Source organism: Poeciliopsis prolifica, unplaced genomic scaffold, assembly GCF_027474105.1.
Source record: "Poeciliopsis prolifica strain line A6 unplaced genomic scaffold, Auburn_PproV2 SCAFFOLD167, whole genome shotgun sequence".
In the NCBI taxonomy this organism is placed as follows: Eukaryota; Metazoa; Chordata; class Actinopteri; order Cyprinodontiformes; family Poeciliidae; genus Poeciliopsis; species Poeciliopsis prolifica.
Genome location: NW_026562542.1, coordinates 267,235 through 294,772, shown reverse-complemented (window position 1 = coordinate 294,772; position 27,538 = coordinate 267,235). Strand labels below are relative to the sequence as shown.

At 35.3% G+C, this 27,538-nt stretch overlaps 3 protein-coding genes and 1 pseudogene across 3 annotated transcripts in view; 3 read left to right on the top strand and 1 right to left on the bottom strand.

The window, feature by feature from the left end:
- Nucleotides 1-1,077: 1,077 nt before the first annotated feature.
- On the bottom strand, nt 1,078-27,301 carry LOC129356358 (zinc finger protein 414-like). The gene is made up of 3 exons (XM_055025951.1): nt 27,285-27,301; nt 2,678-2,846; nt 1,078-1,917 (listed from the first exon to the last, which is right to left on the bottom strand). Exons 2-3 carry the CDS (start codon nt 2,844-2,846, stop codon nt 1,403-1,405), a joined length of 684 nt encoding a protein of 227 aa, XP_054881926.1. The 5' UTR covers nt 27,285-27,301; the 3' UTR covers nt 1,078-1,402.
- On the top strand, nt 4,465-7,049 carry LOC129356357 (pseudouridylate synthase 1 homolog). Its single transcript, XM_055025950.1, has 6 exons — nt 4,465-4,770; nt 4,859-5,073; nt 5,274-5,411; nt 5,642-5,744; nt 6,181-6,881; nt 6,981-7,049. Exons 1-6 carry the CDS (start codon nt 4,710-4,712, stop codon nt 7,011-7,013), a joined length of 1,251 nt encoding a protein of 416 aa, XP_054881925.1. The 5' UTR covers nt 4,465-4,709; the 3' UTR covers nt 7,014-7,049.
- Nucleotides 7,908-13,526, top strand: LOC129356356 (nucleolar complex protein 4 homolog; annotated as a pseudogene).
- Nucleotides 17,552-27,538, top strand: part of LOC129356359 (RIMS-binding protein 2-like) — a 61,308-nt gene continuing 51,321 nt past the window's right edge. Inside the window, 2 exon segments of the mRNA XM_055025952.1 lie at nt 17,552-17,692; nt 25,991-26,137. Of these exon segments, the coding sequence (XP_054881927.1) occupies nt 17,552-17,692; nt 25,991-26,137 (288 nt within the window).

Here is a 27,538-nt window from a genome sequence, read left to right as displayed (position 1 = left end):
CCTTGAGAGAGACTTCCCAGGAAGGCAAGTGCTTATTTTTCTTGGCAACTAAATCTGACTCAAATTGATACCAAAGTGTGACAGTGACATGAGTCACAGCACAATAAAATGTGTGGATACCATAACACACACAATATTGTGTATGTTATGCTCCTTTGGAATTTAGATAGACAGACTGATGGATGGACGTACAGTCGGACGGACTTATAGATGCATGTGCTGTTTGGCCTTTTGTCACTTGCGTTCGGTAAGCTGAATAAATTTTGGTGCACCATTTTCTTTCCTAAAAACAATCATATGACCTTTTCAAGGACAATTTGATATGCAAGAAACAAAATACATCTTTCAATGACATTGAAGGAATTTCAAACTGACGAGATATTACTGCCCTCAAGTGGTCAAACGCAATAATACAGACTTAGTTTTTTCAGGCCTTCACAGACCAACTTTGAAAAACTAGCTGATGAAAGTAAGGATGTAATTTTCAGGCATATTGCTATTTTATCAATCTGCTCTAAATAGCTAAAAGAGAAAAAGTGCTGATAAAAAAAAAAATCATTGTTTTTATGAAATAAGAAGCATGTTTCAAACAAGTTAAATAAACAAATTGTATTTACCAGTAATCTTCTAAGATAAACTTTAATAATATAATATATATATATATATATATGATATAATATATATATATATATATATATATATATATATATATATATATATATATATATAAATTCGAATAAATCTGAATTTTATGAGATGAGAACATGTGACCCTCAGATAATTTCCTAAAAACAATTATACCTTTTCAAGGACAATTTGATATGCATGCAAAAAAATAGATCTTTCAATGACATTGAAGGAATTTCAAACTAACGAGATATTACTGCCCTCAAGTGGTTGTTGATAGTTTCAGTAACTGTCAACATGTTACTGAAAAATATCTGTACAAGTTTTTTTTGTTTGTTTTAAATATAATGTACTAATGATTCCTTTTCATCATTTCCAAAATAACAGATTATTGGATTCTTAACTATTCTAAGCTTTTTAGTTTTTATTGAAGACATGTAGAAACATTGATAGTGATGTTTTTAGGTTTTATTTGTACATATAGTCCAGGTTGCAGCTGAACTTGAAAACAATTCAAGAAATATGTAAAAAATGTTTTACCCTTTATGTACAAAAACCAAACAAAGTAACAAGACAACTAACGATTCCAATGATTAATGTATGTTGGGTCAAAGAATACCCTGATTTAAAGACCTTGCCTCTCAGTGGATGATTACTGGTCATCTGCTTATCATTCATTCAAAGATAAATCTGTTTTGTCTCAGAATAAATCCTAATTACAGACCAACCCATGGCATAACAGTAAAACCTATATGTACAATTTCTTTGTTATTTCTCAGTTATTTATGTTAAAAGTGGGAGGTTTGTTAAACATAAGCAAGTAAATATTATTATTACAGTGAGGGCATTTCACTGCATTTCCATAAGCCATGGTTACATCAGACCCAGAGGCTTGAGAATAGGAATGTTCGTTCGAAGATGTAGAGGGTTGCGGATCAGAAACTGGACCAGGTGCAGTGTCTGGCAGAAAAGGCTTCACAGTGGGTGCAGCATCAGGCAGGAGAGGCTCCACAGAAGATGGCGAATCTTGCAGGAGTGGCTTCTTGGATGGGGGGATGACTTGCAGGAGAGGTTTCACAGATGGTGAAGAAAGTAGCTTAATAAGATGGTCCTTAGGGGGTGAGGTGGGTGGCAGACATGGCTCTGGGTTTGGATCTTTTCTCATAAATCCCTCACATAACAGTAAATGCCTCTTCATATCCAACCGGCGCATGACTGTTCTAGAACAGATGGGGCAGTGGAAATGTCCCTCTGGCCTACAATGAAGGCTGCATCGGAGTAAAATTTTGTCTGCAGAAGAAAAAAAAAGTATAAGAAATAATATTATAAATGCATCATATTGCCAAAGTATTGGGTCATTTAATAATTCATATGTCACACAAATTAATTTTACTGACATCAACTGCTCTTCAATGTAGTGTTTGCATGCTTTACACCTCAGCCTTATATATTTTGCTTTGCCTTTGGTCATCCAAGAGTAGTATGCAGCTTCATGGGCATGGAAACCAATCCCATGAAGCTAGCAACACACTGTTTTTGAGTTAATCTGAAGGGTGCATGATGTTAGGAAGTCTGTAGATTGACCCTGGATAACATTAGTAACCTTCTGCACAAAGCACCTGGGCGTCCGCCAATCCTACTCCGTCTGGATAAAAACAATCACCATAATATGTAAAATATAAAGCATGAAAAATATCAAGCCTTTAGGGTGAATAATGAGAGTGTGCTTAGTGTGTGTTACTATTAAGTAGTCACAGCTATTTATTTGACAAGTAATTTCTAATACAACTATATCCAAAAGGCAAACAAAATTAGAATAATATAAAATAAGATGAATAAAGACAGGAACAGCATTATCTATGTCTTCACCAGAGTTTAAGGTAAACACACCACCAAGGCAGGTAACCATTGGAGACAAGATAAGATCACATTACAAGTTTATTACTTGGACAATACACTGAAGTTGTGACATGACAAAATGTTAAAATGGCCCACGAACACTTACACAAGGCACTTGACATTCAGGCACATACATATAATACCAACGTACCTTTGTAAGGTAAACCATGACTAATGTGGTGGTTCATGTGTTTCTCAATCTTTTCCTTCACTGTGGGCTCGAAGTTGGGACAAACAGGGCAGTGGAACAGTTTATTGCAGCATGTTTTGCATTCTTCCAATGCAATTTTTGAGTTAAGATCAAAGACTGAGATGTGCATCTGAAACAGGAATTAGTGCAGAGAAACAGCAGTTAAAGATTTTAACTACTTTTACAGTTTCATTCAAACTCATTTTGGACTAAGCTGATATACAGTTGCATTAACAAGAAAGTACACCCTCTATCAAGTCTATTGTTTTGTATATTAGATCAAGATAGCAAGGATAGCCCTTAAACATCCAAAAGGTATTTAAATTTAACTTCAAAACAGGGTTGCAATCATAGAAGGTAAAGCAATTGTGATAATTTTACTAAATGTTGCAATGGTGAAATCAGTTGCGATAAATCCGCATTATTTTGATGTTATATTCCCCAGCCATGCATAAAATGTTAAAAAAACACAGAATTTGATCATTTCTTTAACTTAGATTGGATGTTAAAGTGAAAGTTCTCTCCATTCATTAACAACTCCTAACATGTCACTGAATGAGATGTAGAGCAGCTTCAGAAAAATAATATGAGGTACATAAGAACATGGACACAAAATGGAATTCCTACAGTTCCAGATAAATGTCAATGGCTGGGAACAAAGCAATTATAAAAGGTAGGTGATTTAAGTGGCTTTCAATTTTGTGTACAAAAGAAGGAAATATTTAATCTAGTTAAGCATGAATTAAAATATTTTACACGGACAAAAAACAAAACAAAAAACCCCCCTGGGGGATTCTTTGGTATGTTACCAGCAGGTTACCACATTGATGGTTAAACCTCAATTATATTGATAATAAAAAATATTGTGCGCTACAGACTTATATTTAAGACTTTCTAATGTTTTCCAAGATCTTTATGGCATAAGCAAATATAAGTAAAATATACTCAATTGAATAACTAATCTTTAATGTATTTTACAAGTACATAGGCCAATACTGAATCCTGGTTTTCAAGCTGTTCAAGCTCTTTCCCATAGTAAAAGAGCAAGAACGTGTAAATTTTAATTCCTTTAAGATATATTAAACAAACTTTTTTGGAAGCTTTTTGGGGAATTTTAAGTGTTTTGCAATAAATGTCTTTAGTCAGGGCTTATTGCTTACCCACATTATGGGGTTTTTAGTTTTGTCTAATAAGAAATCTGGACAAATTAAGGACGTAATAGCACGTTCCTTAACAACTAGTGTGGACATTCTTTTATGCATTTATGACTTTCCAAAAATTTTGAAAATTAAGTTAGAGTTTTAGGTGATTTTTTCCAGTACTAAAGTATTAACTCTAAAATTAAAACCAGAACATTCGACTGCAATAAGCTATAAACAGTGGGGAGCAGTCCTGGAACAGCTGTCACAGAGTGGGAGCATTGACTAAACACAGCACGGTATATCTGATGCATGGATGCAATTGCTTAATTAAAAAAAATAAATAAATAAAGTAAAGTTTCATGCTGAAATTGCTAACACTACTTTTAATTTCAATAAACAGCTATGGTGATATTAATATGGGGGAAAACCCTGCAACACAGTTGGTTTCTCTCCATGTAATCTTAATATACAAACAGGAGCCCACATGCTGAAATAGAACTAACCTTGTCGTGGAGCTCAATTCTCCATGCGGAGGTAGAGCCAACCTATTTCCGCCTTCTTTGGAGATCACGTGTTTCCTCTTACCGTGGAAAACACGGAATCTCGCGATATTTGTAAGGTCAAAGTTAGCAGCACCATGTGTGACTGAGGAGATCATCTCTGATTTTTTACATACAGAATTTTATACGGGACATTTACGTTTTTTGGCACGTTTACTCTATTCGTCGAAGTTTACGAAGAGTTTGCAATTACCGGCTGTTTAATGAACGCATCCTGCGATGATTTCTCAGCTGATGGAGCAGGTTCCATGCCGACGCTGCTGCAGGAACCACTGAGTTTTTTAGCTTGACATGTTTAAATCCCGACCACTGTTAAGTGCCTTATTTAACTACAGACTGTTAGAGAAAAACGGTAGGTCAAGAAAAAAAATCTACATATTTATTATTTCTGGTGTAGTCTCGTTTCCTGGTTTCACAAATGTATAGTGCTATATTTACAGGTTTAAAGTTCTTGTGCACAATGAGTGAAGAAGCCAGAGATCAAGAGACAGCCAAGCTGTTAAAAAGGGAAAATGAGGTGAATGAGGACTCAGCTGAGAGAGCCACTAAGAGAACAAAAGCAGAAGGGGAGCACAATGAAGATGACAAGAGGTACCCAAAGAAGAAAGTGGTCCTTCTTTTGGCATACTCTGGAAAGGGATACTATGGGATGCAGGTATTTTCCTTTACTTTACGTAGAAATGTTGCAAAAACCTTGAAACTTCATAAGAAGTGGATGAGTCGAACCACTTAAAAATATCTGATAATAATAATAATAAAACCTCACTACCTGACACTTATTTATTACTCTTAACTTTTTATGTTATTTTAACTTTTATTAATTATCTCATCTGTCCACTTGCTTTTTTCTTTTAGAGAAATCCTGGAAACTCCCAGTTTAGAACCATTGAAGATGACCTGGTCACTGCTCTAGTTAAATCTGGTTGCATTCCTGGAAATCACGGTGATGACATGAGGAAGATGTCCTTCCAAAGATGTGCCAGAACAGATAAGGTATGTGTTCATTCACCTCAAATATGCATTGCAAGACTAATGGGGGGGGAGAAAAATCTGCAAAAAAACTGATTTGTCTTCATTTACAATATTGTTGCTAATAAAAGTTAAGTACTAAAGCAATGTGTGTTGTTTTGCTCCTATTTGATGCTATTTTGTAGGATGTTGTAAATTTAGTAAAGTTTTTTTTTTAACAGATACACTGTTAAGTTTTTTTCGTCTTTCTTTAGGGTGTTTCTGCTGCTGGTCAAGTGGTGTCACTGAAGCTCCGTTTAATTGAGGACATAATAGAAAAAATCAATGAGAATTTACCACCACAGATCAGGGTGCTTGGTAAGACCGTTGTATTAGAAATAAGAGGGACTGGAAAATTTGCTGGTGAACAAGACTTTTTGACTTTCAGTTTGTTTTCCCTGTCAAGAACTAACAGGTCACATTAGTCCTTATCCAAGTTGTTACTGTAGTTGTTATTGAAGATTCAGATCATTCATTTATTTCATCACTCTTTTGTATCTGCATCACTTAACGGATTGCGAGCTTTTCAACCCAAACGCTGTCCTTTTGCATTGCTCAAATGAGGGCTGTCATGCAAAGTGCTACAATATATGCTGTAAAATGAAAAAGAAAATGCAAATACTGTTATTTATAGTCATTAACTTGCTAAAATCTGCATTGACAATCAGATGTTTATAAAAACTTGATTCAACTCTAATACCTTTGATGTGAATCCATGAATGTGCTTCTGATGTATTTATTTTTGCTGTACCAGGGCTCAAGCGAGTGACCCAGGGATTTAATTCCAAAAATAACTGTGATGCCCGTACGTATGCCTACATGCTCCCAACTGTAGCCTTTTCTCCTAAACACTATGACACTGAGAACATAGCAGCATTTCGTCTAGAAGCAGAGACTCTTCAGAAGGTGAACCAACTTTTTGCCCTTTACAAAGGCACCCATAACTTCCACAACTTCACTTCCCAGAAGGCTCCAAGTGATCCCAGCGCCCGCCGCTACATCACAGAGATGTCCTGTGGAGAGCCTTTTGTCTGCAACAACCATGAGTTTGCTGTGATCACTGTGCGAGGCCAGAGCTTTATGATGCACCAGATTCGCAAGATGATCGGCCTGGTGATCGCAGTGATCAAAGGCTATGCCAAGGAGGAGGTGATGGAGCGTAGCTGGGGTCAGGAAAAGGTGGACGTCCCAAAAGCGCCGGGACTCGGGCTGGTACTCGAGAGGGTTCACTTTGATCGGTACAACAAGCGCTTTGGAGGGGACGGTCTGCATGAGCGGCTAGAGTGGGATCGCGAGGAGGAGGCGATCAAGGCCTTCAAAGAGGCTCACATATATCCTACCATTGTCGAGACTGAATGTGAGGAGGGGTCCATGATCAGCTGGATGGCCACTCTTCCCATCCATGACTTTGAAGCAACAGTTACTGGAACACAAGACAATAAGGACCAAAAACAGGTGCATCAGCATTATTAAATTGATAATTAGATGTATAGCATTGGGGGGAAAATACATTGTTATATTGTAGCTAAGTGTTTGTCCCATTCTTCTTTACAGGAGAATGCAGATGAAGGGAACGACTCCGATTAGACCATCTGAAGAGAGGCCTTTTATTTTGAATTTTTGGTATTATTTCTGTTTTTTGTTTTAAATATTAAGAACAATTATGTTAACAACTGGCATAATAAAATCATTCTCAATTATCTAATGCTATCTTTTTAATTCTTAGTGGTGGTTTAATTTAAATTAATGTATATATGCTTAATTAACGGAACTCATTCTGTGTTTACCCAAATAATTAATGTCATGTTACGACATGAGTTGCTTGGGTAAACACAGAATGAGTGCTGTTCTCATTCTAAAGTCTTAATTCTGATTAGATTCAATTTATGAATTTTACCCTAAATCAAAAACCTTTTATTTTTGGGTTATTGCCAACATTTCTGGCTGTCTGTCTTGTATTTTTATTAATAGTAAAAGAAAATAAGGTAATTTAATCCTTTGAGTCAATCATTTCACCATTTATATATATATATATATATATATATATATATATATATATATATATATATATATATATATATATATATATATATATATATATATTGTATGGAATTAAAACGAAGTAGATATCTTCTAATTTTATCTTTGGGTGGTTCTTTTAGAGAGCGCCATCTACTGATCATCAGTTGACAGGTTTTAATTCAGCGAAGTAAGAGTTACTAAAAGAAGATTTCCAGATCATGTTTACAAAGTAAGTTTGTCGTTGAAATGGTCACCTATAATTGTAAAAAGTATTTATTGCCACAAATTTAGCTAACGTGGTTTGATAATATCCGAAAATAACGAGGAATTTCACTCACATTCCCGATTTAGATTGAGGTCACGACGAGTACTCGCGATGCAAACTGCGATTCACGTCTGTTTTTTTTGTGTGTAAGCCCTTTGTCCTATTCTCCAGCGGACACGCGAACGCACCACACCGTCAACAAACATGGCGCCGGCCAAAAAACGCAACGTGAGTTCTAAAGCAAACGTTAAAAAGATCAAAATTGACTTGGAAGGTGTCGTTGAACGTATACTTAATAGTAGAAAACATGCAAACGATGTTTTTGACATTCTGGAGTTTCTTCAGGTGAGAAAATATCTAAACACCCAGCACACATTAACATATACCGTATACACGTTTCGTGGAGCTAATGCCTGTATGCTTGTCCACGTTTGCTTCCTAAATGTACCCAGTCAGAAAAAGAGAAAGACATTACCTCCGCTGTTGATGCCTGCTGCAAGCTGTTCTGTACATTTTTGGGGCGAAAGGATCTATATATTGGAAAGCTCCCTGGTGAGGATGAGGCGATAAAGGGTAAGTTATATGATCTACAGTTTTCAATTAAACAGTTGAGATGATGGAAGCTGTTGCCCCCAAGATATGAAATAAATCGTTGTAATGTTATGAAATGATCATAATCTTCTGGAAACATGTGGATTGAGTTTATGAAACACTCTGAAGACCAACTGGGAAACTGTCTGTGTTTTTTCCCTCTTCTTTTCTTTGTTCCCCTGAATGGAACAGGCCCATAGCATTACAGATTCCCCACCATGCTACATCTTTCATGTGGCAGACGCAACTGCAGTGTTTATAGCTGAAAAGTTAAATCTCAGCTGACCCGCAAACTATTCCAATAAAGCCAGAGTAGTGCTTGAGAAATGCTTTGTTATGATATGATACAAAAGGCATTGAATTGTTTGCCAGTGTTCCAATAGTTTCAAACTTTCTAACTGTTGCTCCTTTTATAAGGATTGATCATACTTGAATGCCTTGTTCTCTGAGATTTATTATTTTGAATAGTGATAAAGATAGGCCACTGTACCCCAGCGGAAGAGAAAGTAATGAAGAAGATGTATATTTTATATTTATTTATTAGGAATTGAAAGAGTGTTGAGTGTGTTTTCTGCTTGGGAGAGATAATTTGGACTTGGTACATAATAGGCAAAGGTGGTTGTATTTTATTTAATACAAAACTGCAATAGTGCAGTTTTATTTGATAAACTAATGTGATTATTCACATTTTTAAGAAATAAAGTTTAGAATAAAGCAAAATTCTTTATATTGTAAAAATAATACGAAAATGCTAAGAGTGAACTCTTATGTGTGTGTTGATTAGATATGACTAAACAAATTTTACATTTGATTAGTTTTGCATCTTCATTTGGGCTTAGTCTTCACAATAAATATTGCAAACTCTGCAATATTTCTGTTCTAAACAACGAGCTTCGGGTTACAGGGCCTTGAAGTTGTGTCATTTCTTTTTTATTGTATTCTACTTCAGGTGAGCACAGCCCAGAGGACAAGTACAAGATTTTTATGCGTCATCGTTACAACAACTGTGTGGAGATACTGCTTGAGCATCTCAACCATGAAACATATGAAGTTAAGGTGAGATAACTTTTTAATTTAGGAAATTTAAATGGCTTTTTATGTTTTATAAAAGCAGAAATCCCATTAGGAGTGATGATGGTCTTTGTTTGATATATTAGATTTACATTCGATGTAACATAACATACACCTTCTGCCTACCACAGAATATGACTTACGTTGGCTATTTTAGGCTGTCATAATTTTGTTTTTGATTAAAGAAAATATTAAAATGTTAGAAGGAGCAAAAAACTGATTAAATTTACAAGGGAGCAAGTACTTTTCCAGCGCAATCTAAGCATGAAGCATATCTTATGTCTGAATATAGGAAAGTGCACTATGCTGCCTGATGAAATTTGCTGCTGGACAAGGACTGCATCCTCTGGAAGACCTGGACTGGAGTGAGCACTTCAGCTTCCCAAGAGAACTGATCCAAGTAAGAGTTTTTCAGTTTTGTTATTACTAATTAATATGTCACACTTTCCTTTGCAAATGTCAATTAATTCCCATCTTATCATAAAATGTTCAAAATCATTATGAGTGTGGGAAACGTTTGACATTTTGGATTCGTTTTGCTGACAGGCCGTGGTGCACAACATTCTGTCTCAGAGCTCGGACAACTCCCTGCTGATCTCCAGGTTCCAGGAGTTTCTTGAGATGGAAGACGTTCGTTACTATGTGATGAGCTCCATCCGTGAAAACGTGGCCACAGTCATGGACAAAAGCAAAGGGGTGGGAAACAATATACACTTCAAGTTGCATCTTTCATTATTGACATTTTTTTTTACTGTGATTTACCTTAATTGAATTTGCTTTTTCTTCTTAGGCTATCTTGCCTGTATATCAGTCCAACGTGTTCACTCTCATGTTGAACATCAACATGCCGAGCCAGGACTCTGAGCTTACCAACTTTATGGTCAAACAGGAAGGTAAGTGCTATTGTAGTTAGAGTTGGCAGTGAACAGCTGGTCTGTTTGAATTGTTTTTACTAACCATTCTCTATTTATTAGAAAACAAAATGTTATTTGAGCCTCTTTTAGATATCACTAACCTGAAATGATTTTTCCAGCCAAGCATGAGGATTGGAAGGCTGCAAAGCTGCATGTAAGTGAAATATTTAAACTCTTATCTCCTCTTGACTTAAATTTGTATTGACTTAGCAGAGTGAGTCTATGTTTCCCCTTCAGGATCACAAACGTGCCTTTGAGAGAATGTGGCTGGGCTTTCTTAAGTATAAGGTAAATCTTTAGAGAACACATTTAACATTTTGATCTTGTTGATTACTTCCTTCATCTCACTGTGTTATCAAATCTCTCTTTCTGTTATAGCTGCCCAACAGCATGTATAAAAAGGTTTTAGTGATCCTTCATGACTCCATCTTGCCTCACATGAGCAAGCCCACACTGATGATTGACTTCTTAACAGCTGCCTATGATGTTGGTAAGTTTATAACAAAGTAATGGTAGATGTTGCAGCAGATTCTTGTTTTTGGTTTGTTTAATAAACTAAAACTATGTTAAATAGATGAGATGGTTCCTTATTTTAACAAATACAGAGTTATCTAAAACTTTTAAAATGTGTTTAATGTCTCAAACATACATTTATAATGTATTATTGATTGATTTAAGATTTGAAGTTTGGAACAGCTTTTTAATTTACAACATTAATGGTTGCATCCATAGAAAAGTTGTATAAAAATGAGTAAGTGAAAAACATAAATATATTGTGGTTCTGTTCTAATAGGTGGGGCAATCAGTCTGCTGGCCCTAATGGCTTATTTGTCCTCATCCATCAACACAATCTGTGAGTATCATATAAAAACAAATGTGTTTCTTTTATTTAGTAGTAGCAGAAATAGCAAAGAAAAGATAATTGAGTTCATCTTTAAGTGATACATTAAAATGTAAACTATTTCATTTGATTTTCTTGTTTTGTTTACAGATTATCCTGATTTCTATCAAAAGTTGTATAATCTTCTCGAGCCTTCTGTTTTCCATGTGAAGTACAGGGCGCGCTTCTTCCACCTGGCTAATCTTTTCCTTAGCTCCAGGTAAGACCGTCCCCCCTTTGCTGCTTTGTATTTGTGTATTTCTGCCCATACAAAATACGACATGTAAAGTTCACACTTATTAAGTGTATCCAATGTTTGTGCTTGTCTCCAGTCACCTGCCAGTCTACCTGTGGCTGCGTTTGCCAAACGCCTGGCTCGCCTGGCCCTCACAGCTCCGCCCACAGCTCTTCTCATAGTGCTGCCTTTCAAAACCTAATTCGGCGACATCCACCTGCAGAGTTCTGATTCACAGCCCAGCTCAGAAGTGATGGTGAGTCAATTCTTATGGCTGCTTGGCTGCTCTTAACTTTAAATTTACTGTTAAAAGCGATATGTAAGAATTTTCTTTATTGTGCACAATGCTTCTTAAACATAGCAAAGGTTGAATTATTAATTATAGTCATTCCTGTTCACATTGACAGAGCTTCTTGAAGATCCGTATGTGATGAAAGAAGTGGATCCAGCTCTTTCTCCTTAGAGCAGCTTATGGGAAATTAAGGTACGTTTTCGCAACTGTGGCAAATGGTTGCATTGTTTGCATCATTGAAGCACCGGATTTTTGCAGCTTTAGCAATCAATGAATATTTTCACGCTAAGGAAAGAACAAAATTGTCAATGACTCTCTTTTCTCATCCCGTCACTTTTCAGTGTCATCATCATGTTATAAATTCTTTTTCATTTTTCGTAGTGCTAGAAACTCAGTTTATAAACACTATGTCAGGACTTAAAATCATCAGCTTATTAAATCTTTTCATCACAACTTAGAACTACTTAAATAAAATGAATAGTATTTAAAACTGTTAAAAAACAGACTGTCATTTAAAACAGCATTCATAAATTAGTCTGGTGACACATACAAGCTCCAAATGCTGTAGAAGAGTGCAACAGTTGCATATGGACATGTTAACTGGTGTAATAGTGTGCATCTGGGTCCATTAAAACCAGACTTCAAACATTAGGATGTGATGCTGGAATGGCTTTGACAGAAAAAAAACAAGCTTGTTTTTTACATGGACGATTGACTGACTTGTCATAAATTTTATTTTTAGTTCTAAAAGATTTAGAAAAATTTTAGTACTACATAGTAAAACAGATCTGGAAAAGTAATCATTTTCAGGTAAGTTGCATGAAAGTTCTGAAAAGCAACTTCCTTATTCCAGGAAATTATGTAACAGGTCTCAGGACAATAGGTTAAAGAACACTAACCAGTGAATTCTTTGAAAATTTCAGGAAGTACAAAGTACATTCCAGATAGCCTAGTAAGTTATGAAAAGTAATCTTTTTTGGAAATGTATGGGAAATATAATCTACATTATGTATACAACCAGCGATCCCTTCCCTATCTCTTTTTATCACTATGTTCATAGAAACATCCCTGGATTTAAACCTAGAAAAGACAACAGTGGAAGAAACTGTTTGTCTTGCAGCCTTTGTTATTTAATGCTACTGAAAATTGTCTAACCGTGATAGAGTCCTGTAATGGTACCGGGATGGGACATTCGACAGTCACTTGTTTCCCATTTTTACAGACACTGCAGAAGCATTATCATCCAGATGTGGCTAAAGCTGCAATGTTGATCAACAAACCTCTGTCAGAACAAGAAGATGACATCAGTGAGTTGCTGGAGATAACCTCCTATGAGGTAATGAAGCATTTTCTTGCCCAACATTTCATTTCAGCTCTATGATTTGCTTTAGGTTTTCAGTCCAGGCTAGAGAAAGAATACACCACTCTTGATAATTTCATAAAGCAGTAATTAATTACTGCTTTATGAAATATAGCAGATATATAAGTAAATAAATAAGTATTAAAGAAAGGCATTTTTTGTATGAATTAGAATTAATTTGTCACATGTCCAAATGTCTCTGGCCTGATCAGGAATGTGCCTAATTTTTTTGTTTTCAGTTGATGGAGCGAGACCTGAAGCCGACTGAAAGCAAGAGTTTCCCACTGGAGTTTGAAACAGCTACACATTTACTAGAACGAAGAGAAGAAGTGTTGGGACAACACTTTTGTCTGGCTTAAAGGATTATTCAAATATGTCATTCCCTCCTGTGTGCTGTTTCTTTCTTAAAGCTGGTAATATATCTTGAATGAATGTCTGAAGAGGTCTGGAGCCATGCAGGAGAATAGACAGATTTCATTTCCAAACATAGTTTTTAAAAAATTTTCTAAAAGATTATGGGAACAGAAATGTATTTTTCTTTCAACTTGTACCAATGCTTTTGTGCCTACCCATGCACTGTTTGTTTTGGGTTCAATAAATGTTGAACTGGAGCACACCAACATCACAGTTTTCTTCTTTTTTTTTTACAGCAATAATGTGAAATCCGTGCACTGTATTGATGATGGCATATGAAATATTACATTTAATCATATTAAATGATTTTTAAGGTAAAATTAGTGACAACATGGAGTATTTTTGAAAAATCACAAAGATTGGATACAGAAAAAAATGTGATAGGATTACATTAATTTTGACTTGTTTTGTAGGTTTGTGAGTTGGAGAAAGTTCCTTCCTACCAAATGTGCAAACTTTCCAACAAAAGACACCTAGTGGTGCAACAAGGGTGTTGCATGGGAAAACAGGAATATATTTTAAGGGTCAACATAAAGAACCAATGATATCATCAATAAACGGAAGTTTTACAAATTAAACATTAGAAAGTTAATAAATTTAAGAGAAAATACTAATAGAACACAATTAAAAGGGTAAGATAACTTGATCTAAGTGGAACTAAGAAGAGAAATTCAAAATTTATTTGGTTGCAGACAAAATACAAAGACAATAGTTGCTATATACCTGCTATATTGTTAAGGACATTTTACTTAAATTTTAGAACACCATAAAGATGCAGCACTTTGTAAAGGTTTTTCAAAATACTTTGTCACAGGCGAGAGGTTGGCTTTGTGAATTAGTCATTGTGAGTCCTCTTCAGTGTTCTTTTGTTAAGTGGACCATATGGACACACAGTGGGCAGTCCAGAGTAAAAGGACACAGTAAGGGAAAATCCTGAATCATAATTCAATTATTCTTCAGAAGAGGTAGAGAGACCAAAATGCGCCAACAGACACCAATGCACTCAAAAACACAACTGCAATCAAGGAGGCTGCAAAGTCTGTTGTGAATGTTTGCTTAGGCATTTTTCCTTTTCTTTGTTATTTAAGAAGGAGGATGGACAATGCTGAGGACAAAGACAAGAGAATCACTAAATGACATCATCCTCTAGAGAAGAGAAATTGAGGACTGTTTTGAGTAGGTAAGAACTTTGAATGAATGAATTCAAAGGATTATTCCCTTGAATTCTTTGAAAGAGTGAAATGAATTGTTATATTCTGCCCGGATGTTTGATTGTATAATCCTTTTCCATTTGTGAACAGGCCAGTTCTTTGACCTGACCAAATACTAAAACGTGTTTTTTTCATCATATGGCCTTCCAAGTTATGCGCTTTAAAGATCATTCAGGGGACAGAGCCGTTTTGTTTGTATATGTCCTAGAAACTGTCTTGTAAACTCAACGCAACCATTTCAGTTTCCAACAAGCAGTTTTTCGACTTACCATGTTTTTATTCTGTCTGAAAAAAAGTCTAAGCTGAAATGAGACTGATTACCTACTGACAATGTGATTCTCAGTAGTACATAACTTATTTTTGATAGGATGTGCATCATGTCATTTGGATATGTCAAGAATGAAAAAGAGCAAAGAGTCAAGACTGAATAAAATGATTTACAGCAAATTGACTATATGGGTGACATTTATATAGGAAAAAATACTCTTTAAAAGATGATTAATTCTTTGGATTTTTAATATTCTTCCATGCTTTTTTTCAGCTCTATACTAATCAAAGTTGTTGGTCATAAAATGCATTTTATGTCAACCAAACTGCACTTTGGTTGACATAAATGCATTTATGTCATTGCATAAGCAATGTCCTTTTAAGACTTTGCTTTACAGGAATATATATATATATATTTTTTTGAAGAAATATTATGTAAAAAGAAGCCCGGACCCTTTTTGGACTCAGTCTGTTCCAATAAATGAGACCCAAATTTTCACATCTCAGTAAAGTACTGCATTAAAAAGTGACAGTATTGGCTGGCTCATATGAAATAGTGACTAAAAAATCACTTTTTCAAATATTTGGAAAAGTTCATCCTTATGTTTAAATAAATTTAAAAAAAAATAAGAGCCAGGTTTGTATTTTGATATAATGGGAGCTTTTTTCACTCATTTTTATACATTTGTAATGAAAACACTGGCATCACTGAACTAACAGAGGTCTTGACAGATTTGGACTTCACTGCATGACACTGTAGGACCCATAAGCTTTATGTTCCCTTGCTTTTGTGTTTGCCCTCCTCCTCCCAAATCCCCTGCAAGGAAATAAAAGCTGTCCAAGGTGAGTCAGAACAGAAAATCTGTTCAAGCATGTGGCTGAGACAATAAAGTGCTCAGAGAGAGAGAGGAAATTGAATTATTTATTTGTTTACCAACATTTCATTATTTAACAGTTCCGTTAAATGATGCTCTGTTGATGATCTTACTATCAATTTCATTAGTTTTAGTGATGGAAAAAAATTAACTCCTTAAACCAGTTGCAAAATTCTACAGATTTTTTTTTTTGTAGAATTTTAATTTTATATTCAGTTTGATTTTAAATGTAATCATACATTTGGATGACATTTTAGCTTTCTTTCTGTCATGTGCAACTATTCTACTATGTAGTTGCTATAACCCCATAACTCATGAGTGCAAGTGAATGTTTGTTTGCGTAAAGGTACATCCAGGTCAACATAGACGGGGATTTACCACCTGCTGATTAAGGTTGATGCTCCTCCTGTCATCATGTTGTGATGAGTAATCCTCCCTTATATAACTCAATAAAGCTCTCTCTTTGTCACTGAACACATCCACACACTTCCACTCCCAGTTCATCCAAATACATTCTGACAAACTCAGAATTTGAGGGAATAATGTTAAACTACAAGTGTGATTTAATATTGAGTCTACGGACGACTTTACTCTCGGGACAGATTTTTGGATCGAAGCATGTTTTATTTTTAAGTTATAGAAGAATGGTTGACTAAGGTAATGGAAGATGATGATGCTGCACAAGTCCCTCTTAAATTATTAGCAAGTTTTGTATGCCGTGCATTTATGATGTAGCTATTTCTTATTGTAGCTATGTTTAACATTGAGACTTCAATTGATGAATAAAGATATAAATAAACTTCCTATTGGTAAAGCTTGTAAATAGCCTGGTTTTGTTCCCTTCTTTCCCTGTGGACATTGTCCACCTTTCCTCAGTCCAGACTTTTTATTTGCTTATTCCTATTTATGCATAAATGTAAATTAGTGTTGTTGCATTGATTTTTATTGTTGTTAACTTTGTCTTATCTCTTTTTTTTTTCTTTCCACAGAAAGTATTCCTGGTCCAGTTCTTCTGCGTTTAGCTGCGTATGTTTTCTGATCAAGTCATTAATGTCATTAGCTTTCATTAGTGCAATCCCTTTTGTTTTACTTTCCAAAGAGCTGCTGCAGCCCTGAAGGCTGATGTCTTCCATATTTTAGATATGTCTCTGCTCCAACATTGCTCATTCAAACTGCTGAATGCAATCCACAGCATGTCATCAAGTTCTAATACAGCTCGCTATTGACCTATTTATTTGATACAGATGTGTATCAAATCAAATAAATAGAACTCTTTTAATTAGAACTCAATTTGACTGTATGATATTGGATGATTTTGAAGTGATGCAAAATGAAAAGAACAATTTTGAAACCGATTTGAAACATTAGATTTTGAATGTATTCTACATGATGTTTGTAGATATGCTTCTTTTAAATCAGTTTAATAAATATTTACAGCACTTAGAGTGATAAAATTCTATCAAAGCTTTCAAAAACTTGAATGAGTCAAGAAAAATGTTAACAACATGACCATATATACATGCAACATTTTATCATATTTAGCTGTTTATTTAGAGAAAAGGACATTTAATCTGGAATAATTGTCTCTTTCTAGAACCAAAATTGACACAAACAGATGCAATTTTAAATAAAAATATATATTTTTTCAAATTTTAAAAGCATGTGTATGTCATTCTGGGATTCAGAGAATATATAATGTAATATTTATTAATTGTTTTCCAGTAGATAATGAGGGGTCAAACAACCAGCACTAAGATGGAAGATCTACTGAAGGAATCTCAGATGGAGTTACAGTGGATCCAAAGACAGCTTGCTATGATCGGGGCCAGAAACAGACACCACCAGCACCTCCTCCACATCAAGGGCAAGGTAACAATGTGCTGCACTCTACAAGCCTTTATCGCCTCCACTGCTATCCCAGCAAAGATAAAACTCAAAAGGTGAACATCAATATGAGTGAAGTGAATGTAGGAGCAATATAATACCAACTGTCATTTCAGCAACAAGGCCATTCAAAGTACTTTACATTATGAAAACATAAAACACCAACAAATAAGACAAAATAAATTAGATTGCAGTGGGGTGATTACAAGTAAAATTAATCAAAAGATAATGTTTTTTTTTTGCCATGCTTTAAAAGGAATTTGGTGTCTCAGCATTTTTTGCAGTTTCTGGAAGTTTTTTCCAGGTTAGTGAAGCATGAAAACTGAATTCTGCTTCTTCAAGTTTGTCTTTCAAGTTTCAGCAACAAGGCATTTCAAAGTGCTTTTGTCCTGGAAATGTTCTGCAGATGTTAGAAGGTTGAGTGGGAACTTGGTTTTATGTGTCTTAGGTCTGGGTCCATTGCTACACCTAGATTTCAGGTCTGTTGCATAGTTTTTAGTTGTAATAATTTAAGCTATGTACTGAATCTTGATCTATGACTTTATTTGTTTTGATGAAGCTACTCAGCAGTTAAATAGGTTTATTGTCATCTGTTTACATTGTATTGTATCATCTTGAAACATCTGGTGACTCACCTCATTATCCATTATAATCTGAGCTAACAGGTGAAGTCAGTTTTTTTTTTTTTATTAGATTAAAAAAAATTTTTTTTTGGTGGTTTTTAACTATGCTTTAATGCCTTCGTCTGCTACCCCACCCGTCTTTTAAACAGGTATGATCCCAATAAGGTATGATCCCAATACAAACCAACAGGCAACAGGCCCAGAAGAGGACGGCATGTCTTTAAATGCTCACTTTAGTATGTAAAATCCAGGCTGAGAGAAAGGGGGGGAAAAAAGGTCAGGCTGTGATGTGGCGTAAAGGCAGCAGATTGTTCACGTAGTTAAATGACACTTTGCCTTCAGCAGTCTGCATATTTAAAGGGGTCATTGCCTATTTCTGCCCAATCCAGTTTCCATCTGTTCCAGAGCCCCTGTCTCACAGGGCCTCGTGTCAGGCCTGGAAACCAATTGCAGCAAGTAATGCGTCCGCCATAAAGATAGGAACAGACAGCAAGCAAGTGTTGCTGCGCAACAGAGTAGAAGAGAGCGTTCGCTCTGCTTCCTCTCCTTGCTGACGCAGTCATGGTGTCTTTTCCTTTCAGCCCTGCCCTCTGTCCTGCGCTCTGTCCTCATGTTAGCCAGAGAGCAGCTATGGACAGAACACACAGAGAGTTTTCTGCTGATGTAACCTCACTAAAACCAGCACACTGATTTAATTTTAGCCCTCTTAGGGATTTAGGGGAAGTGAGGAAGGCAGTGGGATGCTTATTTGTGGGCTATGTTCTGGAACATGAAGACCAAGACTCTGAAATGAGATCAGGATGTGGAATTTTATATATGTTTAGTACAGTAGCTTCTTTTATTTGTCTGTTGACTAAATAGAAACTTGCTGCAGGCTAAGTTGAGTGCCTTAAACCCCACTTAAACTGTGACTTAAATTTAGGTTTAAATTCGGGTAACACGTAAAAAAAAAAAAAAATACAAATTGCATAGAAAGATATTATGAGATTTAAATTTTAAAAAAAATTCTAAGATGAAGTTTGTGGTTTCATCTTAGAACCACAAACTTCATTGCAGTGATTGGGGTGTTACGTGATAGAAGAACTCAAAGAAGGGCATAATAGTGAAGTGGGAGGAAAATGATATATTGTTTTCAAAATAGTTTTACAAATAACCTGGAAGGATGTATATTTACTTTGAGTCCCTCCTATTTTGATATCCTTACATAAAGTCAAGTGTCTTTGAATTAGAAACTGGAGTCCAACTGTGTATAACTAAGAACTGCATAGAGATTTCCAGAGAACATTAGTGAACATAGAGTATTATAAAAAAACAGAGCATTCTATAAATCTGGCTCTCGTGGACGATTTGCAATAGAAAAATTTATTGAAAAAACATCATGAGATGTTCCATTTGTAGAAAACATGTAGGCGGGTGCAGCAACTTTGGAAGAAGATTTTTTGGTAATATGACAACAGAATTGAATTTTCTGGCCCAAATGTCCAATCCATCGAGGTTGATCTTCATGCAGATAAGTGACACTAAGTATACATCCAATAATGGAATGCTTATATATCACTTAAAATGTGACGCTCACAGATGCTCTCCATCTAATCAAACAGCCTGATCTCATTTGACACATTTTATTCTGTAAATATGCTAAGCTGTTTAAGGTGGACCTGAAAAGACCTACAGCAGTAATTGCAGTGACCAGTGGTTCTGACTCAGAGGGACTGAAAATAAATCCATTCACACTTTTCAGATTTATTTTTGTAAGATATTTTTAGAGCCATGTGCTATTTTTCTTCCACAACACAACTATGCACTACTTTTTTGCTGTTTTATCACATAAAATCAATTCAACAGGCATGAATTCTTTTGCATGTTGCATGTTTGGCAGCTACATAAAGCGAGGAGAAATGGCTGTCTGTGATGTAATGATTCAAACATCATTGCTCAGCAGATTTACACATCCTGTTTAAATGAAAGCAGCCATGTGTGATGCTGTTTTTGGTCAGCTGAACAGCGAGTACACATGTGGGAGCAGGAGATAGAGAAAAAAGTCAGGGTTTACAGCACAGCTGAGCGATGAAGCCTCAGCTAATACGTTCACAGACCAGACTTTGTGTGAAAGCACCAGCCAGGTAACAGTTTTGGGGGATTTGTATTTGAGTGACACATCCAGCCAGGTCCAGCTGAATGCAGCAACTGAAACACTCACACAGAGGTGTTGCGTCTGCCTTTGACTGCTTTTGAGGTAGGAACTTTGTTACTGCTGTCAATTCAACTAGTTGTATAGCAACAGTTTGTCTTTATATTTTTGTTTGTCTTCTAATTGCTATGTACTTTTATTAGGTATGCAACTGCTGTGTTCTTGGGAAGTAGAAATATTCATACATTTTTATTCTAACAAAAAAAACTATGCATGAGTATGCTGACAGAATAATAATAATCTCTAATAACTACAGCCTCGTTTGGAGCTTGAAACTTCTTTTAAGATTTGAGGTTGCACATTCCAAGTTGGCAAATCAGCAGTCCTCATGCAATTGCAACACTCAGACACCAGAGGGAGTTATTACAATTCAAAATAAGTTAGCTTTGTGCAATCTTGCTCTTTTAAATTGAAATATCCTTTAAAATTTCACATATTCTACATAAACGTCCAGGGAAACTGTTTTATTACTTAGAGTTTTAAATATAAAAATATTAATTAATTAAAAAACATAAATCTGTTTTGATTTATCAAATTGGATCACTTTTAATTTGAGGAGTCAGCGCTTTAATAAAAAGCCCACGTAGGTACCATTACTTTCTTACCACAGGCTCCACAGTTCCAGTCTGTTTTGAATAAATAATGTATTCCCTGATTCTCCATCGTTGGTGTTACTGTTTTTCTGCACTGCTTGCTGTGTTTTTCATGTGAGTAGGCTTCTAGTTCGACTAAAAAAGTAGTGACTCCCAGCTCGATGCCTGACTTTGTTCTTGTACGCCCCCTGACCGCTGATGTGCATCTCAGAGGTCTCTCTGAAATGCCACTGAAGTAAGTAAAGCAGTAATCATGTCCTTGCATCAGCTGTTTTGGTTGCTGACTTTCCTGTGTGCAGTGCACACACTGCATCTCTTCTGGTGATTGCGCATCTTTTGCTCAGCTTTGACATTTAGGGTTGGTAAACACAAGAACAATGTCCTCACAGAAAGACTTGATGGTAAAAAAAAACCTAACTTGTATAATTTCACATTGGGTGCATTGAACTTTACAAAGAAGAACAGCATAAAATATCAACAAACAATACTAAGTTGAGGTCATGAGCGTTTCATAGTAGAAAAAGTCTGATGCTGATATAATTCTAGAATATTTTACCTATATCATTTGGGTAAATTAACTATTTCCGACTTAATTTTCACAATTGTTTCCACACACACAAATATTCTTCTTATAAAACATGACCCATTCAGTCCAGTCATAACCTACTGTTCACTATGGCTATCCATTAATTTAAGACTACTTATATTCAATGATAAAGGAACATAACTTAATGTCCCAGTCCCATATGACATTAAAGTAAAGGCAAATTTAATGTCACACAGCAGCATGGAACATGTCCCAAATGGAGTTTCTGCAGGGCAGCCTCAATAGGAGACACCAACACAAGGTTCAAAAAAGCTACTTCAGTTCTTAAAAAGTGTTCAAATAATGATGTCTAACCATGCTTTTAATCTCTGGAGAAGAGAGCAATTTAATTGCACTTAAGCAACAACAGTAATTTTGTTTTTAGAAAAATACTTTTCTTGGGGAAATAGTGTTCCCTAAGAAGGCTATTTCTTAGGGAACACTAAAAAAATAGTGTTGCCTTCTTTAGCTCAACACTTTTAATAAAGTCATTTCTGCAGGCATTCACCGCCCTTTGATTTTGGTTTAAGTGGTCTCACATTTTCTTGAAGCACCTTCCAATACACATTCATGATGCATTTTTCAATTTTGAGCTGTCCATAACCTGTATCCAGCCATCCAAAACCATAATATGTCCAACAAATCAATTAAACAGCTGCAGCTGATCCAGAACGCTGCTGCTCGCGTTCTCACTAAAACCAGGAAGATAGAGCACATAACACCAGTTTTAAAGTCCCTCCACTGGCTCTCTGTAGCTCAAAGAATAGATTTTAAAATACTGTCGTTAGTTTACAAATCACTGAACAGTTTAGCACCACAATACATTAAAGATCTGCTGTTGTTGTATCAACCTTCCTTTAAATTTTTCTGTAAGACTCAGTAGTTGGTACAATATCCTCAAACAGCGGTTTAGGTCATACAGTAATAAACTCATAATAGCATTATTCAGTTTTTGCTGACTTATCAGCTTATTTATTATTAGCTCATTTATTTATCCAATAAACAAATCTACTATTCTTCACCATCCACAAGGTGCAGTTTTGGATTTAAATCAACTCACTTTGGAGGCCATTGAAGTTGTCATGTTCAAGAGCCAATTTGAAATGAACAGATGTTTTCAGCATGGGGTATTAAACAATCTGAAGAACCAATCAGACGATGTGTACACTGGTCTTAGAGGGACAGACGTGTCACATTTTCACATTGTGAGAAGTTACAAAATATTGGATATTAGTAGTTCAAAGATATGAGTAGTTGAAGATTCTGGCTTCCATAACAAACTTGTGGACAAATTAGAAAAAAAAAAAAAAATCATATATATATATCTATATCTATATATCTATATCTATATATCTATATCTATATATATATATATCTATCTATATATATATATATATATATATATATATATATATATATCTATATATATCTATCTATATATATATATATATAATATATATATATATATATATATATATATATATATGTTAAATAAGGCACACACACACACACACACACACACACACACATATATATATATATATATATTATATATATATATATATATATATATATATATTATATATATAATATATATATATATATATTATATATATATATATATATATATATATATATATATATATATATGCAGGCATGCTTTATATATATATATATATATATATATATATATATATATATATATATATTATATATATATATATATATATTATATATATATAATATATATATATATATATATATATAAAGCATGCCTGCATAGAGTACTGTTCACTTTATTATTTGTCTCCCCTTTATATTATTTACAGTGAAACAAAGCAATTTATGCAGTTTAAGGATCCCGTAGACCACATTTGTGTCATTGTCCTGTTCTGTGATGTAACTCCTGTCAGTGATTCAGCTTGCTCTCTACTCAAATGATATGTCCTCAACTGGATGGCACATCTGTGTCTTCCCTGACACAGAGGAGTGGTTTCTGTCACAGTGTCGGCCGTCTCCATCCACAGGCCCTGAGCCATTGCTCTGAATCATGCTTGTCTTAGATGTGGTGGCTGCCACTGATTAGAGATGATGTGTTCGCTTCATAGTCCAGGCAGCCAGATGCTAAAATCCATTTGATTAGTGCCTTATTTTGCAAGGCGTAGGATCTGTTAGCTTGTCTTCTTGGCAAGGGGGCTGTATGAGCAGGTGGACATTGCTGTCTTTCTGTCTGTTTAAGAGGTCCATCATCTCGGCTGTAGAATCTTGCTGTCAGGAAGAACATCTTTTCTATTTATTTATTTTTTTTTTATGAGAAAGCAAGTCTGGCTAATTGTCAGTAATGGATGTTATTAGCTCAGCAGTGTGCCAGAAATTGTGGCAGTATGTTAACTGATTCATTAGAGTAATGTTTAAACTTTGACTAAGTGGAGTTCAAAGAGAACAAAATGTTTCTTTTGTCTTCAGTAATAATCCTTTCTCTATATATCTTGCCAGTGCTTAGCTAGCTTAGTTAAACAGTCCAGATAGCAAGTAAGAGTAATCTCTCGTCAGATTTCAGATTAAGCTTCATGTTTAAGTTACACATTTGCAATGGCTCTTTCAGGTGTACACTCTCATACAAAAATGTCAGCAAAGTAGAGGTGGTTCTTGTGTGAATGTCGCCTTACACCTCATCCTTCTGTGAGCAAACACACAACCTCACATGCCATGTTTGGGCAGAAAGTCATATTGCCTACATAAAAAAACTTAACGGAAACACAAAATAATCTGTCAGGTGGAGATTTACTTTAAAAAACTGCAATAACCTGTTGGTACAAGTGATGACACCCTTAAATTGAAGCTTTTTCACTAAATTTCAGCATTCGTCTTCCTTTTAAGAATTCTACCAGGAGAGACATTATTTGTCAAACCCACCTTATAAAGATTTCTATAAATTTCTACCTTCGTACTGTGAGGACATGCATTGTCCACAAATCCCTCCTGATGATGACACACATTTTCTGTTTGACTTTAGTCTGGACTCAATTCATTTTTTTTTTAATGAAGTCATTCCTTTGTAGATTCAGACTTGTGATTGTACTCAGTATGAAGGGGATGTGTACTTCTAACAACCAGGTTATTGTATCCTCTTATGCTGCCAGATATTTGTGTTTCAGTTGATTTGTGAAGAATTTGTCACACTAAAGGTGAAAGAAGTTAAGCAATGATTAATCATACTCAATTTGGTTTTAGTCTCAAAATTCTAATTTGTAACAGAGTGGGCACACTTTATAGAGCAACTGCAGGCCAACAAAAGTAACTTTGCTGCAGCAAAGCTTTAAATCCATAATTAGCACAAAGATTATGGCTATTTCTTCAGCCAGAGTGCTCCATCATAGGTTTCTTCCAACTATCTTGAGTTGGACTTGTTTATACCTCATTCAAATCGATCCATAACTCCTTTCCATCTGTAGTTCTGATGGCCTCAAAGAGATGAGAAAATTTATGCAGTTATAGCCTTTGGCCTAATTAGGCTCCAAATACTACGTTCTAGTAAGTTGTTCAGATTTTTTTTTTTTGATGTGCAAAAGGACCATCCACAATTATTTGGAGAAGGTGGCAACCTGCTTTTTAAAGTTATGATTTTGTATTTCTACACAGGACTCAAGTGTGTTTGAATTTAGCTTAGAGAATATTTTTTTTTAATGATGTTTCTAAGCAGAAAAAGATGTTTCTAAATCCAATTGAGGTTCAAAACTTGAACTTGACTGCAGCAGCAAATGCATTTTATGTTTGGTAATCCTTTTCCTTATAATCGCTCCACAGGATGGAACTGCTTTGCTGGAAGCAAAACTGAAAATAACATTTTCCCCCCTTTCCTCAAATGTGTAGCTAAATGCCTATTTGGTCATCAGCTAATGCTCAGATTGCTTTCCTTTTTTTCTGTTTGTCTTAGTATTTTGTAAATAACCAATTTTGTTTGTTCAGTTTACCTACATTTTCTTCTAGTTTATTTTTACTAAGCAGTGGCTTACTTTTCAAATGACATTAAATATGGAGAAAATTCAGAAGATGAACAAAACACACAAAACGCATCCAAAGTAAATGGGTGCTGCAAACTATATTTGCATGTGTTCTCCAGTGCTTTATCTATTTCAAAAATCGCAATAAAATTGTATCAATAACAGTCATCATGGGCTTTAATTCATTTTAAGCATTCCCAATATGTCTGTGTTGGAGTATCACAATAGCCAATTAAAAGCCATTTGACTGTCAGAACTAATTCCTGTATTTCTTTGTTTCTTTCAGCATAAAAGTGAGTTTTCATCTCAGCAAGGTCTGGGACATGCTGCAGTCTACAATGTGAACCGCTTTCGAATCTTAGAGGAAAAAAACAGGGCACTAAAGCAGGAAGTGGTCGCACTCCGCCAAGAGAAGCAACATTATCGAAGAGTGGTATGTTTTTTCTTCTCAGTATACATAGACAATTTGGCCTGGCACTACTCATGTTAATTAAGATGTCCTATCAGGAAAAGTTACTAAAATACAATTTTACTAGCTAAAATCAAGGTTATAACATAACCTTGATTTAAACTTCTCTACAGCTTTCCATCTGACTTGTCTGATGTGTTACTTGTTCTTCATGTTGAAGCTTGCTTATAAATGTTCTCCTACAAAATTCCAAGACCTTCAAAAAACAGCTCTACCATTCCTGATATGTATATACACACTGTTGGAGTGTGTAAAAGTAGGGTGAACATAAATGTAGAACACACTTTTCAGACTTTTATTTATAAAAAGCCAAACAACAAAACAATGTGTTCTGTTATTTCCCTTTACCTAATAATTATGTATTTGTTTGTTTTGGCTTATTACATAGATCCCCTGAAAATACATAAAAGTTTTTGTTTGACAAAATAGAAAATAGGAATGAAAACCTTTCCAAAACACTGTACGTTTGCTCTGCTTTTGGGGCAGCTTTACTCACAGACTGCATCATTCTCATTTATGCAAAGCCAGACTCAGCTGTGGATCAGTTAGGCTGAGGGAAACTGATGTCGGAGCAAGTTTATTCTAACATATTTTCCTAAGAAGATTTGGTCTGTGGGCTTTAACTTTTTGGAATGCATTTAAAGAAAATGACAAATATGTAGATATTGGCTGTTTTATGCTATTTTTTTTTAACATTCCATCCATTGCTATCCTCGCGAGGTAACAAGGAATTTGGTCCCTTACTCCAGTGCTAACTGTTAGAGAGGTGAGATACGTTCTGAACAAGTGGCCAAAGTGTTAACTTATCAGAACCCATGCTTACATCATGAGAAAATGCAAACTCCATGCAGAAAGACTTGTGTTCTGCTATCATTTTTAGGAAAAAAAAAAAACAAAACAAAACATATGCAAATACAATACACAATATGTCAAAATACCAATGCAGTTGATTGATTCAGAACAATCAGGAAGGTTTCTTCGTAAATCAAAGACTATCGCCCAAATGTGTTTGTTCTAAATGCAGCCCAGTTCATCTGATCGCCTACACATTATACAGATGTTTTAAACCTTTAGACTTGTTGCATGGAAACAGTCTGAAATGGAAACGTACCTCAGGTGAGGAATGACCTTCTGTGTGTTGTGTGGCTCCTGCTAAAAGGCCACAGCTGTCTCCCTGGACACTATTTCTATGGCAACAATTATGCATTGCCAGCAGCTGGTTCGCTCAGATGATGGGCCTCATGATGAAACGGGCTGTCCCGGTGAAAAGGAGTCCCACATCCAATAAATAATCTCTAATAGTGTTGTCTTATTCAACCCCACAACCTGCATTTAGGCTCTTCTGATCAAAAAGGTATTGTCACA

Bases quoted from the DNA above. Each gene is read 5' to 3' on its own strand.
- LOC129356358 (XM_055025951.1), bottom strand. From the start codon at position 2,846: ATGCACATCTCAGTCTTTGATCTTAACTCAAAAATTGCATTGGAAGAA. The intron at 1,918-2,677 runs GTACGTTGGTAT...TTTCTTCTGCAG, and splicing joins TCATGGTTTACCTTACAAAG to ACAAAATTTTACTCCGATGC.
- LOC129356357 (XM_055025950.1), top strand. From the start codon at position 4,710: ATGTTTAAATCCCGACCACTGTTAAGTGCCTTATTTAACTACAGACTG. The intron at 4,771-4,858 runs GTAGGTCAAGAA...CTATATTTACAG, and splicing joins CAGACTGTTAGAGAAAAACG to GTTTAAAGTTCTTGTGCACA. The intron at 5,074-5,273 runs GTATTTTCCTTT...TTTTTCTTTTAG, and splicing joins AGGGATACTATGGGATGCAG to AGAAATCCTGGAAACTCCCA.